Raw genomic sequence first — 17,353 nt, 5'->3', positions numbered from 1 at the left:
GGTCCTTCTCTCCCCTGATATCCTTGGGCAGGCTGTTCCACAGTGTAGGTCCTGCTGTTTCAAACATCCTGTTTCTGGATTGTGTCAGTCTTACTTCTCTCAATGAAGGAATCTCCAGCAAGTGATGGGTAGTTGAGCAGAGTGTGCACTTTGGCTGCTATGATTGAATGAATAATACAGGGTGGGGCCAGGGTGCTTTAAATTGGAGAAATTACCTGATAATTTTGTTTTCCTTAGTGTAGACAGAAGGACTCAGGACCAATGGGTATAGTGTACTCTTGATAGCAGTTGGAGACGGAGTCAGATTTCAATCTGACGTCAGTCTACATATACCCGTGCAGGAAGCTCTGCTCCAGTATTCTCCTCGAAAAGCAATTGTGGATATATGTGTGTTTGAATAACTTAATTACGGTAACTTAAACTGGTTGATGTGATTTCTAGCTGGAGACTGCCGGTGCACTCAACCGAGAAACGCCAACACCCGGCAACTATGGGTGTCTTAACTAGGGGTAAAGTCTGGCTTACCCGTGCTTATCTTGCTCTCAGGGATTGGGATTGTCCCCCGAGGTTTCTGTATTTTAGGGCAGCCATGGGTGGGATGCTGAGTCCATTTGTCTACACTAAGGAAAACGAAATTATCAGGTAAGTAATTTCTCCATTTCCTAGCATGTAGCAGATGGACTCAGGACCAATGGGATGTACAAAAACTACTCCCGAATGGGGTGGGAGGCTGCCCGTGGCCCACTTAGTACTGCCCTTGCGAATGCTGGGTCCTCCTGGGCCTGCACATCCAGGTGGTAGAAACTCGAGAAGGTGTGAATGGAAGACCACGTCGCCACCCGACAGATCTCGGTGGGTGACAGCATCTTGGTTTCTGCCCAGGACACTGCCTAGGCCCTTGTGGAATGGGCCTTGACTTGTAGAGGCTTTCCTGCCTCTACGTAGGCCGCCTTGATTACTTCTTTGATCCAGCGGTATATGGTTGCCCGTGAAGCCACTTCCCCTTGTTTCTTCCCGCTGTGAAGTACGAACAGGTGGTCAGTCTTTCGTACGGATTCCGATCTTTCTACGTATCGGACTAGGAGTCTGTTGATGTTCAGATGGTGAAGAAGGCATAAGTCTTCAGAGTCCTTATGCTCGTCTGAAGATGGCAGCGAGATGGTTTGGTTTAGATGGAAATGAGAAACCACCTTTGGGAGGAAGGAGGGGACAGTGCGGCGCTGTATGGATCCCAGTGTGAATGTAAGGAACGGTTCCCGACAGGATAGTGCTTGAAGTTCGGAGATGCGACGGGCTGAACATATTGCCACTAGGAATGCAGTCCAAGGTCAGGAGCCATAGTGACAGACCACAGGTAGGTCTGAAGGAAGCTCCCACCAGGAAGTCTAGTACTAGATTGAGATTCCATAGGGGCAAAGGCCACTTTAGTTGTCGTCTGATTTGTTTGACCCCTCTCAGGAAACGGAATATGTCTGGAAGGGATGATAGCGTGATGCCGTCCACTTTGGCTCTGAAGCAGGCCAGCACGGCCACCTGAACCTTGATGGATTTGAGAGACAACCCCTTCTTCATGCTGTCCTGTAGAAATTCCAGGATCATGGGGATTTTGACTGTTCGCGGGAGGATGTCACGGTCCTCACACTAGGCTTCGAATATTCTCCATAGGCAGTGGCAAGCAAGGCTGAGGTCTGATTACCGAGATAGTCAATAGCATAGTCAAGCAAAGCTGAGGTCCGATCATGGAGACAGTCAATAGCGTAGTCAAGCAAAGCCGAGGTCTCGGTCTGGAGACAGGCTGTAGCGTAGTCAGGCGAAGCAGAGTCAAAGTCCGTGTAGTCAATCCAAAGCATAAGCAGGGCAGAAACGAGGAAACAGGAACCAGGAATGCAGGGAAGAGATGAATCTCTTAGTAGCAATGAGTACTCGACCAGCGAGGAGACCTGTTGCAAAGGCAATGCTATGGAGCAGAGCCTGAGCTTAAATACTATGAATAGGTTGACATCATCATCCAGGGCCACGGGTAGGTTCCCACCGCAGTCCCTACTTAAGGATCAGCGATGCACGCGCGCCTAGGGAAGGGCGCAGCGTGGGTAGTGGCATCTCTCTGCAGGCCATGCAGAGAGGCCCATCGAGCAGTAGCAGCAGGACCAGGAACACCGGGAACTGTGGCAGAGCCGGAGGTACCGGAGGAGGCCCGAGGATGGAGCTGGCAGTCCAACACCACTAGCGAGGAGGAACCAGAGGCTGGAGTCCTTGTGGAAAGGTGAGGGGACCGTGCAGTGGGTCTGCTGCGGATGGCACGTGTAACAGTACCCCCCTTTATGCCCCCCCCCTTGGAGGTTGGGGTTTGCCCGGATGGGCATGATGATAGTTCAGGAGGATTTTGTCCAGGATGTTCTGAGTTGGTTCCCAAGAATTTTCTTCAGGTCTGTAACCCTCCCAAGAAAGAAGGTATTCCCACCGGCGGCCCCTACGGCAGATGTCAAGCACTTCATGTACGGTGTACATCATGTCAGTTTCAGCCACGAGTGGAGGTGGTTCCGGGGCCTTTCGGGCGGGCCAGGGTAGGACCACAGGTTTTAAGAGTGATACGTGAAACGTATTATGTATTCCCAGCATAGGAGGCAGCCGAAGCTGGTATATAACGGGTCCAAGGCATCGGGTGACCGTAAAAGGTCCAATATACCTTGGAGCGAAACTTTGGGACGGTATTCGAAGTCGGATATACTGAGTACTTAACCAGACTTTCTGGCCAGGGAGGAATTCAGGAGCCGAGCGTCGGTGACTGTCAGCAGTTCTCTTGGCCTGGGAAGCGGCTTGACATAAGCAAAGATTCGTCTGCTCCCATAAGGTCTTAAGGGCATCCGCAGTAGCCTGTGCTACAGGGGACGGTAATGACAATGGTATGGGGGCAGAGGTGGATGTGGTTGTTTTCCATAGACGATAGAGAACGGTGACGTGCCTGTAGCAGTGGCGATGTGGGGAGTTGTGAGAAAACTCTGCCCAGGATAAAAGTTCAGACCAATTGTCTTGGCGGTCATTGATGTTAGTGCGCTGGAAGGCCTTCAAGGAGCAATTCATTCGCTCGGCTTGTCCATTAGCTTGGGGATGATAGGCAGTTGTTAAACTGATATTAATACCAAAATTTCGGCAAAGAGCGTGCCAATATCTAGCAACGAACTGTAGACCTCTATCTGAGACAATATCCTTGGGTAGGCCATGCAATCTAAAGATATGATGAACAAATAGGCGTGCCAACTCTGTAGCAGATGGTAGGCCCGGTAGAGGGACAAAATGGGCCATTTTTGAAAATCGGTCTATAGATACCCATATTACAGTATGACCCTTCAATGAAGGCAAATCTACGATGAAATCTGTAGACAGGTGGGTCCACGGTTCCTTGGGAGCTGGAAGTGGTTGCAGGAGGCCCCAGGGTTGACCGACTGGGGGCTTTTGCTGTGCACAAGTGTTACAGGATTCGATGGAAGCTTTAGTATCAGAGGCCGTAGTAGGCCACCAGAAGACCGGCTGGAGTAGTGCCAAGTTTCATGCTCGTTCTGGATGACCAGCAAACTTAGAATCATGTGCCCAGCGGAGAACTCTTTCTCGGAGTCGTCGGGGCACAACAGTCTTCCCAGCAAGGACTGGGTGCGTAGCAGAGAAACAAATTCAGGCTGGGTCTATTATATGGCAGGGTTCATCCGGAGTGTCTTCAGGCTCGAAAGAGCGTGATAGGGCATCTGCCAGAAAATTTTTATCGGCTGGATGGTAAAGCTCAAAATTGAACCTGGAAAAGAACAGAGCCCATCGAGCTTGATGGGCGCTGAGATGTTGGGCCTGGCTCAGATGTTCCAGGTTCTTATGATTGGTGAACACAGTGAACTTATGTTGCACACCCTCTAGCCATGGGCGCCATTCTTCGAGGGCCAATTTTATGGCAAGTAATTCACGATCTCCTTTGCTATAGTTCTGCTCCGCAGATTAAAATTTATGGGAGTAGAATGAGCATGGGACTGTAGTACCTGAAACAGTGCTTTGGCTCAGGACCGCCCCAGCTCCAATAGCGGAGTCGTCCACTTCTACTTGAAATGGATGGTTTGGGTCGGGATGATGTAAGCAAGACCCCGCCTGGAAGGCATCTTTGAGGCAGTGGAAGGCTGCGACAGCCTCCGGAGTCCAATTTCGAGTATCTTGACCCTTGGAGTTAGGGCTGTCAATGGAGCAGCCAGAGTAGAGTAATGTTGGATGAAATGGCGATAGTAGTTTAGAAACCCCAGGAAACACTGGAGAACTTTAAGACCCATGGACTGTGGCCAATCCTGGATTCCTCTTAACAAGGAAAAACCTTGTTGGGAGATAATGTATCCGAGGAAGGGCAGGCTGGATTCCTTGAACAAGCATTTGTCCAATTTTGCAAACAAGTGGTTCTCATGAAAGCGTTGGGAGGACAGTACGAACATCAGTGTGGTGTGTGGCCAGGTCTTTAGAAAAGACAAGAATATCATCCAGGTAGGCCACAACCTTGGTATACAGCAAATCTCTGAAAATTTCGTTTATCATTCGTTGGAAAACTGTGGGCGCATGGGCCGAAAGGCATCACCAAGTATTTGTAGTGCCCGTCCCGGGTGTTAAAGGCAGTCTTCCAAATATTGTCGGGACGGATTCATACCAGGTTATACACCCCGCATAAATCCAATTTTGTGAATATAGATGCTCCCTGAAGACAATCGAATAATTCTGAGATTAGTGGTAGAGGATACTTGTCTTTACGGGTGATGGTGTTTAGGCCGCGGTAGTCAATACACGGCTAAGTGACCCATCTTTTTTGGTCACAAAAAAGACTCCCGCCCCAGCAGGAGAGGTAGAGGGGCGGATGAATCCCTTCGCAAGGTTTTCTTGGATGTACTCCATCATGGCCCTCATCTCGGGTAGAGACAAAGGGTAGGTACATCCTCTAGGAGGCGTGGTCCCTGGAAGAAGATAAATAGGACAATCAAACCTCCGAAGAGGCAGAAGGTGGTCTGCTTTTTGCTTGGAAAACACATCTTCTAAATCTGCGTAAGGAGCAGGTATGCCAGAAGAAGTGACAGCCAAAAGAACCACGGATGGCGGGACTACTTTCTGGAGACAGGACTGGTGGTAGACAGGACCCCACTCCACCAGTTGCAACAAGCCCCAATTAAATTGGGGAGAATGCTTCTGTAGCCAGGGGAGTCCGAGGACCACCGGATGGATGGGTTTTTCCAATACCAACAGTTCAAGTTCTTCTGTATGTAGAGCGCCAGTGCACAGCTGGAAAGGTTCTGTGGTAAGGAAGATTCAGCCAGGTAACGGCTCTCCATAAATAGATGCTATACACAACGAGGTCTCAAGCGAACGGGTCTTTATACCTAGGAACTGGACAAGATCCTTGAGAATGAAATTACCTCCTGCTCCGGAATCCACCAGAGCAAGGACTGGAAAGGACCGGGAATCCCAGATCAAGGTGACCGGTACAGATAACTGAGGGGCCGGAGAAGTTGCACCCAAGTTCATGACCCCTACTGAACTTAGGCCGGGAAGTTTCCCGGACGGATAGGACAGATCTGTAGATGATGGCCAGGTGCTCCGCAATACAGACACAAACTGGTTTGTCTCCGCCAGAGGCGCTCTTACGGTGTTAGCCACCCACAACACAACTGCATGGGCTCTTCCTTCTTAGCCACATTAGTGTCCCTGCTCGAGGCAGGGTTGGTGGTCGGTGGCGAACGGGACCGAACCCAAGAGGGCTTCTTGGGCATTCGACTCTCCTGGTGATGCTCTTGGAGAAGGTGGTTGATTCTGCCTGTCAAGTCTATAAGGTCCTCAAGAGAGGAAGGTAGCTCCCTTGCAACCAGCTCATCCTTCAGCTGTGAAGGGAGTCCATCCAGGTAGAAAGCTCGCAGGCAGTCTTCCTGCTCGGTAGCCAAAGTCCGAAACTCAAAGAGACTTCTTTGACCTTGACGAAGATGTAATAAGCTGATGCTTGCCACGACATGCTGCCCGGGATCATCGAAGGTCCATCAGAACACAGCCACAAACTGAGACAACTCCCTTAGAAGGGAGTCCGAGTGTTCCCACAGGGGGGAAGCCCAAGCCAGCGCCTTCCCCTGAAGACAAGATAAGATGAAGGTGACTTTGGTCAATTCATCCTGGAAGATGGAGGGCTGCAGAACGAATTGCATATAGCAATTCTGCAGAGTCTGGAGTCACTGTTGAAGTGTGGGGGCGCTAGTAGGGCCAACAAGGCTCGAGGCATCGATGGTGATGGCAGTGGATGAGGAGGAGCCGGAGTAGGAACCAGATCACTGGTACGGTCATTGAGCCGGGTATGGAGACGTCCAATGCCTCAAAGAATTGCTGCTGTTCTTTTACCTTAGATGCCAGGTCCAATATGGCCTGAGAGGCACATGGCTCCTCCAAGTCCATGGCCTTGGCAACCTGTTGCGTAAGAGGTGGATGCTTGGGCGAGGTGGAGTTGATGCAACCCACAGGCAAGGACCTAAGGGGCCCCACCATTGGCAGGCGGAGTGGGCTGATAGGCAGAGGCTGCTGGAGCTTCACCTATACCAGCCCTCATTCCCCGCAGGTTGAGCCTTTGGGTGCCAGGGCCGGCAGGACTTAGGAGGGCCTCTGTGTAGAGTTGCAGGAGAGGTTGGTTCAGCCCAGAGACAGCAGGCAAGAGATGGTGCCAGTCCTACTCTGGACTGGATAATGTCCTGGAAACTCGGACACCAATGGAAAGAAGACAGACAGAGGGCGCTCGAGCAAAGGTAGGCCAAAGCCTGATGAATCCACATCCAGGGAGTAGGCAGAAGAGGCATCCAATGGTAGGCTTGAGTCAGGGCTGGCGGCAATCCAGAGGCAGTGGCAAGCAAGGCTGAGGTCTGATCATGGAGATAGTCAATAGCGTAGTCAAGCAAAGCTGAGGTCTGGATCACAGAGATAATCAATAGCATAGTCAGATGAAGCAAAGGTTAGGGTCTGGAGATAGGCAATACGTAGTCGGACAAGCAGAGGTCTGGGTCTGGAGATAGGCTGTAGCGTAGTCAGGCAACGCAGAGTCAAAGTCCGTGTAGTCAATCCGAAGCATAAGCAGGGCAGGAACGAGGAAACAAGAACCAGGAACAACGAGGATCAGGAACGCAGGGAAGAGACGAATCTCTTAGTAGCAGCAAGTACTCGACCACTGAGACGACCTGTTGCAAAGGCAATGCTATGAAGCAGAGCTTGAGCTTAAATACTATGAATAGGTTGACATCATCTGGGGCCGCGGCTAGGTTCCCACCACGGTCCCTACTTAAGGATCAGCGATGCACGCACCTAGGGAGGGGCGCGGCGCGGCACAGGTAGTGGCGTTTCTTTCTGGGCCACACGGAGAGGCCCGATGAGCAGTAGCAGCAGGACTGGGAACACCAGGGACTGTGGCAGAGCCGGAGGCACCAGGGGAGGCCCGAGGACGGAGCTGGCAGCCCATCGCCGCCAGCGAGGAGGAACCAGAGGCTGGAGTCCTTGTGGAAAAGTAAGGGGACCGTGCCGCGGGTCTGCCGCGGACAGAACGCTTAACAATTAGAAATATGAAGACAGAAACTGGAATGGAAATCCAAAAAAAAGCCACTCTGCATGCAGTGCAAAATGAAAAGAGAAATAAAGCATGTACAGACTCCCAGGATCTGCAATAACTGCACACAAACTAATGTGCAAAAAGTTACACCTGCATTATGGAACTCATTCAAACAGTTAACAACCCTATCAATGAAAAGGCAACACTATAGATATTTAAGCAGGCTGTAAACACCAATTCACCTCCTATTAGGTTAACAGAACAAGCCAAGCTGCAGGAACTACAAGTTTGCAGAATACTCTTACCTGGGTCACACACGCAGAACACAAACAGACCCTCACCAAATACAGAACAAAGTGGCCAGCAAAGTAATGTTTTTGTTTTATCATTGTTGCACTGTATACACTCAATGTGGCTTCTTGCTGTTTCCAGTTAAGTTTTTGACTCCATATTTCTATTTATACATTTTTCAAGTAATATAAAATAATAATTCTAAAACTAAAATAATACATATAATAAATGTTTCAAAACAACTGATAAATAGAACATCCAATCAATAAAAACTTACAAAATTATTACAAATTCTCTAAACACCAATAAAATATTTCAAACAGCAGACACATCACATAATACCTAATAATTAAAATGAAAGTCAATCAAGAAAGATAAACTTAAAAAGCCACCTTTACTTAACCTCTCCAGCAATTCTCCTACTCCTTTCCCTTGAAGGCCAATAGCACTCACCAGAAGCAGCAATGGCTACTGAAGCTCTGTTCTCACAATCCTCTTCCTTAGGGCCCATGACTAGTCTGTCACACACACACACACACACACACACACACTTTCTGTCTCTTACACATCTGTCATCTTTCTGTCTCTCTCTCACACATACCAGTCACTTCCCTGTCCAATTTCTCTTTCTCTCCCACACACACATACTCACATCACCTCGTTGACCAATATCTCTTTCTCTCCCACACACACCAGTCACCTCCCTGACCAATACCTCTTTCTCTCTCACATACATCAGCTCCCTGATCAATCTCTCTTTCTCTCTCACACACATCAGCTCCCTGACCAATCTTTTACTCTCACACACACATACCAGTCACGTCCCTGACCAATCTCTCTCTTTCACACACACACACACAAAATGCAGTCACCTCCCTGACCAGTCTCTTGCTCTCACACATTTTCTCTCTTTCACACAGTCTCAATCACACACATGCTGGCTTACTCTCTCTGTCTTACTCACCCCCACCCCCAACACACATGGCAGCTATAACACAAAGCAACCAGTATGCTGCTATTAAAGTAGAGTCGTTCAGGCTGGGAACTGCAGCAGGAGTGACTCCCCCTGTACCCGCAGTGGTAAGAAGGCAGCACTCAGCTGTTTGCCTGTGCTGTGATTATCATGGTGCAGAGCAGTCATCTGAGAATTTGGCCGCAGGGATTTCCTGCCATGTGGCTGTTTGGGAAATCCATCGATTAGCTGCTCTGGGTCTGCCTTGGGAGCCTCGGGACACAATTTTGGTAGCAGCAGCAGCAGCAGCATGGTCTTCCTGCGTGCCTGGTAAACATCACTTCCTCTTCCAGGCCACAGGGGCAAGAAGAAGAAAAGACCATGTTGCCTTTGCTGGCTTCCACAAATACTGCTAGCATTCCCCTCCGGGCTTGAATGTGCTGAAAGTATGGGCAGGAACAGCAGCAGTACTCATTGAAGAAATCTGTGCGCCTCGCTGGGGTCAGGAGAGGGAGGGAAGGAAGAGCAGAGGGAGACCAGGAAGTGCGCGACACACTGGCTGAGAACCGCTGATTTAAAGGAACAGTAACAGAGCTTTACACAACGCGTGCTGGAGCCTTCCTTGCACCTTGCTCAGCTCTCACACACATGCACGTTCCTCCCAGCTTCCCTCCCCACTCTCACACAGAGAGACCGGTCTTTCCCATCACTCACCGCACACGAAACTTCTGTTCCAGTCCCCCATCAAAGCCTGCACTCCAGGCCAGGGTCACAGAATTGTGTGTAAAACTGACCACTTTTAGTTCTGTGGGGGGGTCAGGGCGACCTGTATTGTAAGGAAGAGAAGACAAGACGAGGTAGTATCGTCAGTTCAACATTATACCCCCATCTCTGGCTCTCTTCATCCCCATCACTGCCTTTTGTATTCTTTCAAACAGACATTCCCCTTGATTTGATTTTTTGATTTACATTCCGCTTTTCAAAACTTCAAAGCAGATTACATTCAGGTACTGTAGATAATTTTCTATCTCTAAAGGGCCTACAATCTAACAGGCTGATACAATACAGCGCGCTCGGCCGGGCGCACCGTTTAACACCCACTTGGACGCGCGTTTTCAACGCGCTCTTATACTGTAAGGGGTAATGGCGCCTCGAAAACGCGCAGGCAACCCCCCAAAAACTAATAGCGCTCATCACATGCAAATGCACGTTGATGAGCCTATTAACCAGTCACCAGCAATACTGAAAGTAAAACGTGCGGCCAAGCCACTCTGAACGGTGGGCGGATTGTTTATTCTTAACTGTGCAGTCAGCCTTGTGTGAGCACATTACCTGGCTCTGTTCTCAAATGAAAAATAAGGTGTAAGCTTGCAAGAAGAGTGCTAGATCAAGACATCAGGCTTTCAGCAGGCCTTCCCCCTCCCAACATCTCACTCCATCCCCTCTTACTGGTGCTGAGGAGCTGGATATCGAAGCTATCCACGCCCAGCGGGTTGGTGGCCGTGCAAGTGAAGAGGGCGTAGTCCAGGGCTGCACTGACGTTAACGATGGTGAGGGTGCTGGTGTGAAGGGCGCTCTCGTGCAGGGTCTTCGCAGAGTACCTTTCATTAAAAGAGAAAGACGGGTGAGAAGGTGCAGCACAGGCCATGCGAGTCTGCAGCTTCTCCCACAGTCATCCTGCTGACCTTGGGCAAGCCACTTCCCCCTCCATCGCCTGGGCGGGAAAATAACTTTTGACACGGTTCCGCACAGGAGACTGGTGAATAAAACGAGAAGCTTGGGAGTGAGTGCCGAGGTGGTGACCTGGATTGCAAATTGGTTGACGGACAGAAGACAATGTGTGATGGTAAATGGTACTTTCTCTGAAGAGAGAGCAGTTTTAAGTGGTGTACCGCAAGGATCAGTGTTGGGACCGGTCCTCTTCAATATCTTTGTGAGCGACATTGCGGATGGGATAGAAGGTAAGGTTTGTCTTTTTGCGGATGACACTAAGATCTGCAACAGAGTGGACACGCCGGAAGGAGTGGAGAGAATGAGACGGGATCTAAGGAAACTGGAAGAGTGGTCGAAGATATGGCAGCTGAGATTCAATGCCAAGAAGTGCAAAGTCATGCATATGGGGAGCGGAAATCCGAATGAACTGTATTCGATGGGGGGGGAAAGGCTGACGTGCACGGAGCAGGAGAGGGACCTTGGGGTGATAGTATCTAATGATATGAAGTCTGCGAAACAATGCGACAAGGCGATAGCAAAAGCCAGAAGAATGCTGGGCTGCATAGAGAGAGGAATATCGAGTAAGAAAAGGGAAGTGATTATTCCCTTGTACAGGTCCTTGGTGAGGCCTCACCTGGAGTACTGTGTTCAGTTCTGGAGACCGTATCTACAAAAAGACAAAGACAAGATGGAAGCGGTACAGAGAAGGGCAACCAGGAAGGTGGAGGATCTTCATCGCATGACGTACGAGGAGAGATTGAAGAATCTAAATATGTACACCCTGGAGGAAAGGAGGAACAGAGGTGATATGATACAGACTTTCAGATACTTGAAAGGTTTTAATGATCCAAAGGCAACGACAAACCTTTACCATAAGAAAAAAATCAGCAGAACCAGGGGTCACGATTTGAAGCTCCAGGGAGGAAGATTCAGAACCAATGTCAGGAAGTATTTCTTCACGGAGAGGGTGGTGGATGCCTGGAATGCCCTTCCGGAGGAAGTGGTGAAGACCAGAACTGTGAAGGACTTCAAAGGGGCGTGGGATAAACACTGTGGATCCATAAAGTCAAGAGACCGCCAATGAAGAGTAGGTGACTCGCCAGAATGATGGCTACTGCCTGGAGACAATACCCTTATTCAATAAACATACACATGCTTACTGTGACTCCAACATCGCTCTAAGCTTCAACAGCAAGAGGAAATGTGGAAAAAAGGATTTGCACTCTCAAAGACGGGAGTAGCTGGCTTGTTACGGCGGTTACTACCCCAAACCAAATATCCAAATTACTACCTCCACCTTCCTCTATTCCTGATGCCTTTCAACTAGCTTGATCACTCCATTCTTATACTTCACTTTCAATGCATATCCAGCATAGTTCTCTGCTTCAACAGCAGGGGAAAAGAAAAACTGTTACTTCACACATCCAGCAGAGCTCTCTGCTTAACGGCAGGGGAGAAGAAAAAAGGATTCACACTCACAAAGCGGGGAGTAGCTGGCTTGTTACGGCGGTTACTACCCCAAACCAAATGTGCCTGATACTTCACTTTCGATGCATATCCAGCATAGCTCCCTGCTTCAACGGCAGGGGAGAAGATAAACAACCAATAAGGGCTGTATAACATAATCTGGGTAAAAACAAATAAGCATGGGTGTAGCTTGCTTATTGCGGCGGTTACTACCCCTACTACCTCTAACTAATCAAGCTAGATATTTCACTTGGATGCAGCTCCATCACCGCTCTCTACATTAATGGTGGGGGTGGAAGGGAATTAGAACCAAAGAGCTAAGAGAAACAGATAAGTATGGGAGAAGAAATGAGGGAAGCTTGCTGGGCAGACTGGATGGGCCGTTTGGTCTTCTTCTGCCGTCATTTCTATGTTTCTATGTTTCTATGTTTCTATGTATCTGAATGAGCTCAGATTGGGAAAGATCCAAGCCAGTTCAGAATTTGGGATCCAGCTACCATTTTTTAGGAGCCATGTGCATTTTTTACCCTGAACATTTTGATGTATTTTTTTCCTACTTATTTTGCTTTTAATTTTTCCTAATTTTGACTCTTCTCTCCCCCTCTTTCCCGCCTGCTCCCCTACTCCAACAGATCAGCTTCTTCCCACCCTCAGCAGCTGCGGTATTCCTCCTTGCCCCCGGCCCTGCCACTGCTCCTCCACTCCTGCCCTGACCCCAGTACAGCAGGGGCTATCTCCCCCCTTCCCTCCCCCCCTCCTGGCTAGCAACAGCAGCTCTTTTGCCCAAGCTGCCACATTTTAAGCACCCGGTTAACCTGTGTAAGACTCCCTTACTTAGGATCCACCAAACACTGAATACTTTTTTTCCACCAAGCTGTCCCATAGATTAGGGTTGCCAGTCTAACACCATAGTATTCCTGTCCTGATTTTCCAAATCCCCTCCCCATGGATGCTGCAAGAGAAAACTTGCATTAGGAGGAAAAGCCAGGCCTGCACTCTCATCGCATGATGACCTAGCCATGATGCTGCTTCCACTTTTCACGGAAGAAATCGTTGCGTGCAGTCATTCTCCCGCCCGGAGACGTGCGATCACCTGGGGCTGTGGGGATCCAGGGCTACCCCTTTCTTAGCCCAGCTGAACTGAACGTTGGGGACACCCTCCGCTTTGCACACAAGAACCGCGGCACTGGTCCCGTCTCCAGAAGCAGCGACCTTACTCAGGTGGACTCCTTTCTGAATCTCTGGCTTAACTGGTAAGAGAAGAAAAGGAATATCAACATTGGTCTCCACTGGGGACAGGACTAGAAATCATGGTTTACGTTCCAGGAAGGAGGGAGGATTTAGGTGAGACACGGTGAAGAACTTTCTAAGTGTGAGCACTGGAACCTGCAGCCCTGAGGGTTTTTAAGAACCTCTGTCTGGACTGCTTTAGGTAGAAGGTAATGTAACAGACGAATGTCTTGGGCTTCCTTCCAGTCCTAATGTTCTACGAGCCTGGATGATCTCCGGCCCGCTCCAGCTATCCCCCACTTTCTATATTACAATTCTGTACATTTAGAATGAAACTTTGACAGCAGTGGGTGCTACATAGGACCTTTCATCGGTGCCCCCAACTTCTACAAAGTGAAATAAAAAAACTGTGCTTCACAGGTGCCAAATGCATTACACACAGCGCACAACGAGCTTGGCAACTCCCTTGACAGACGGTGCGATGCCATTGTCCACGGCACATTCGTATCTGCCCGCATCGCTTCTCTTGGCATCTCTGATGATCAGCTTCCCGGTTGCACCCTGCATCACCTGCTCGTAGGAGAAGAGGTCCCTTTCATCGTCACCCTGCCAACCAAAAAGTCAGAGGTAAAGAGGTCAGCGTGTTGCAAAGATCACGGAAAAAAAGAACAGCAACAGGAGAAGAGAAGATGGATAGATGAAGGTTAGGGAGGAGGAGAAAGAGGGAGGCTGGATGGGAAATTAGAGATGTGGGCCTCTAAAATGTCTGGCTCAGTGCATTTTATGTTTTGGGGGTGTTTTCATTTTTTGGTTCACTTAAACGTTTGTTTTTTTTCACAGTTTGGATCATTTCCTGAACCAAAAATAACATTCAACTAAAAAAAATACAAACTGAAAAACAATCAAACTGGGCCTCCCCGAGGCCCTTCAACTCACCTCCCACGCCCGCCCATGAAATATTTAGAACGGGCCTTGGACTATGTGACTGGACCTCCCTGAAAACATGGGCCAGGACCACAGGTCTTTCTCCCCCACTTACCCGGGTCCAGAGTTAAGGATCAAGCCCCACTGCTCCTGCCCCATCTCCGATCTTTAGAAATGGTGCCAAAGCGAAATCACTTTGTCATCGATCTCAGATGCGGCCAGGGCCAACATGTGGTACAGCGGTAAACACGGCCAGCACAGAACAGAAATAGCCACAAATTCGGTGGCGTTTTTACGAGAGGCCATTTTTGGTTTATTCCACGCGAACTGAAACAAAACTGGTCTCATGTTCCTGTTTACACAAACACCCATCCTCGTAGAAAATGCAAGACGAGCGAGAAGGATGGAGGCCGGAGGAAAGCAATAAGAGTTTATTTGTTTGTTTGCTTATTTAGGGGTCGTTTTTCAAAAGGTTTCATCAGCTCTCTTTGGGAGGTAGCCAATTAAACCTCTGTTTTTCAAACTCCCCCCCCTCCCCCCCACTGAAATTCATCCTCCAAAATTCCCAAGGTCGAATTTAGCCAGGCCAAAGAGCGATGGCTTTCGGCGCGTTCCTCATTTGCAGCACCTACTGGCCAGGTTTAGCCACACAATAGGAGGCCTACATTTAGTTCTCAAATTTTTCTGGCTCTATTTAGATCACTTTTTTTTAATCCAAAAACCTAGCCATGTAGATTCAGCTGAAATAAACAGGGAACAGTTATTTACGCTGTCACATAATAGTAGGACTAAGGGACGCTCCATGAAGCTAGCAGGTAGCAGATTTAAAACAAATGTAGTGAAAAAAGGATTTTCTCCCACGCACAATTAAACCATGGAAGTTGTTGCCAGAGGATATAGTCAAGGCCTCTAACATAGCAGGGTTTAAAAGGCGTTCGGCCGCATTCCTGGAGTAAAATTCTAGAAACAGTTATTGGGAAGGCCACAGCTCATCCTGGGAGGGAGCCATAAGGAACTGGATCCACTCTTTGTGACCCGGTTTGGCCACTGTCGGAGACAGGATGCAGGGTTTGATGGACGTTGAGCTGACCCAACCTGGCACTTCTTGTACAGGAAGCCAGGGGGAAGAGAGTTTCGTAGAAGGCTCCCATTATAATATACATGGTTGCTTTCAGTTGGTTGTATGTGATGGTCTCTGCCAGAGCGCCAACCAGCAGGCTGCTGCCGAGTGGGGCAGAGCAAGAGCTGAGATTTGAAATGCTGGGCCTGCAGCTTCTCCCTTTGATCCAGCCAGCTCGGCTTGCAGGTTGTTTCAGGATTTAACCTTTGCAGTGGTTCTCAACCCGAGGAATGGGTTGAGAACCACTGCTGTAGGCAACATCATAATATCTATTTATTTATTTATTTTTGGATACCGCCATTTGATTCAAGATATCATCTCGGTTTACGGTGAAACACAGATTAATATGGAGGTTGATACTGAAAAGAGTTTGTCCGAGTAACTTAAGTGACCCGGACAAACCCTGAGATTTCAATTTCCCACTAACTGACAATATTTTACCTGGGTAAAACTTAACCAGATAAAGAGGCAGGGGAGGTGCGTGTATCCTAAACGTATCTGGGTAGCAGAGGTAGTCAGCGCTTTCTGGATAAAATAAGGTAGGTAAGTCTGGTACATGTACAGGAAATGACTGTCTTACAGTAACTCAGGTAAGTCTCACTGAATATCTCAGCTAAAGGTAAGAGGCGGCAACCCAGATAATCTCTCCACCCGGTTCACTAAGGAACTGCACAAGCTCAAAAGGACTAGGGAAATTGAGAAGACTTGTGCCACTCTCCAGATGGAGCGATAAACTAATCTACAGCTGACTTTAAAATCCTAAATAATACGGTCAGAGATGGCAAAAAAACGATACTTCTCAAACAAAATTGCCATAGTCAAAAGCAGACCCAAGGTCCTCTTTGAAACTCTGAACAAACTACTAGATAAAACCACCACTCAACAGTCCCTTGGACAATGAGATCCCCGAAAATCTGACTTCTTCAGGATAAAAGTAGACAAGATCAGGGAAAAACATGACAAAATCCTTCTGGATTCCTCAAAATTAAAAGACACACAAGACTTCCCTCCAACACCATCATCTCCACTTCTATCCCAAACTCACCAGTCAGAACCCCACACCTATCAAAAGATCTCTGTCATTGACTTGCTAACGGAAAGACAGTAAATAGTTGGTCACTAAAGCTAAACCCAGTTACTGCAACCTTGACCCAGATCCTACTCGGCTTATTATGACATAGTTTTTTTTTTTTGTTTTTTTTTTTTAATTTTCTCTTTATTGATATTTTTAATAATTACAAAGCATTTCCATCTTTGTACAGAAAAGAAAGAATTTAATACAATCAATATAACTTTCAAAGAAAAACATTATTTCTATAGTCCCCTATATATTACAAAGGGGGGTGGATTTTAGAAACTAAGGAAGCTTTGATTTCTCGTTATATTTTACAGAAATAAACATAAGAAACTGCTCTTAGCTTGCTCTAATCACCATTTAAAAAAAATAACCTAGGTTATTGGACCTTCAACAGGCGATGATGTTATCATCGCCCTTTTATGGGAATTGAGCCACAATTTCAGTTGTTCTGCAGATATAAACACATATGTATTACCACCAAACTTAATAATACATTTGCAAGGGTATCTTAGTTGGTATGTAGCCCCCATCTCTCTGGTTTCCTACGAAGTGTCAGGAAACCCTTTCTCCTTTCTTGTGTACTTCTTGCCAGATCAGGGAAGATCTGAACAAATTGGCCCATAAATTTCTCCCCCATATTCTGGAAGTAGTTCTTCATTATCACGTTCATATCTTGTTCGTAGATAAAAGAAATCAGTAAAGTTGCTCTCTCAATAATCTCTGTAATAGATGACTCCAAAAAGTCAGTAAGGTTTTCCAGATCCAGTTGATTCTGTCTCATCCCTTCTTTCATCCGGGTAAATGGCAGGAAATAAACCTTATTGAATGCTGGTATACTTTCAAAAGGGATTTTTAAGGTTTCATTTAAATATCTCCGCAGGGTTAATCTTGGTTGCTCTCCCAATATTTTGGGGAAGTTTAGTAGCCGTAAGTTGAGCCTTCTCAGCCTGTTTTCCAGCAACTCTGTTTTTTTATTTAAAGCAATACAGTCTTGTA

The 17,353-nt window shown here is 47.9% G+C and overlaps 1 protein-coding gene across 3 annotated transcripts in view; it reads right to left on the bottom strand.

Moving 5' to 3' along the window:
- The window catches only part of NPHS1 (NPHS1 adhesion molecule, nephrin), a 92,904-nt gene that overhangs the window by 27,143 nt on the left and 48,408 nt on the right, over nt 1-17,353 (bottom strand). For all 3 annotated transcript variants that reach the window (XM_029577184.1, XM_029577185.1, XM_029577186.1), the window contains 4 exons: nt 13,676-13,841; nt 13,099-13,255; nt 10,275-10,426; nt 9,540-9,651 (listed from right to left, as the gene is read on the bottom strand). In XM_029577184.1, the coding sequence (XP_029433044.1) occupies nt 9,540-9,651; nt 10,275-10,426; nt 13,099-13,255; nt 13,676-13,841 (587 nt within the window). The remainder of the gene's footprint in view (nt 1-9,539; nt 9,652-10,274; nt 10,427-13,098; nt 13,256-13,675; nt 13,842-17,353) is intronic.

The sequence above is a fragment of the Rhinatrema bivittatum genome, chromosome 14, assembly GCF_901001135.1.
Source record: "Rhinatrema bivittatum chromosome 14, aRhiBiv1.1, whole genome shotgun sequence".
Lineage (NCBI taxonomy): Eukaryota > Metazoa > Chordata > Amphibia > Gymnophiona > Rhinatrematidae > Rhinatrema > Rhinatrema bivittatum.
Note: the sequence above shows the minus strand (reverse complement) of the source record. Positions and strands in the feature narration are given on the sequence as shown.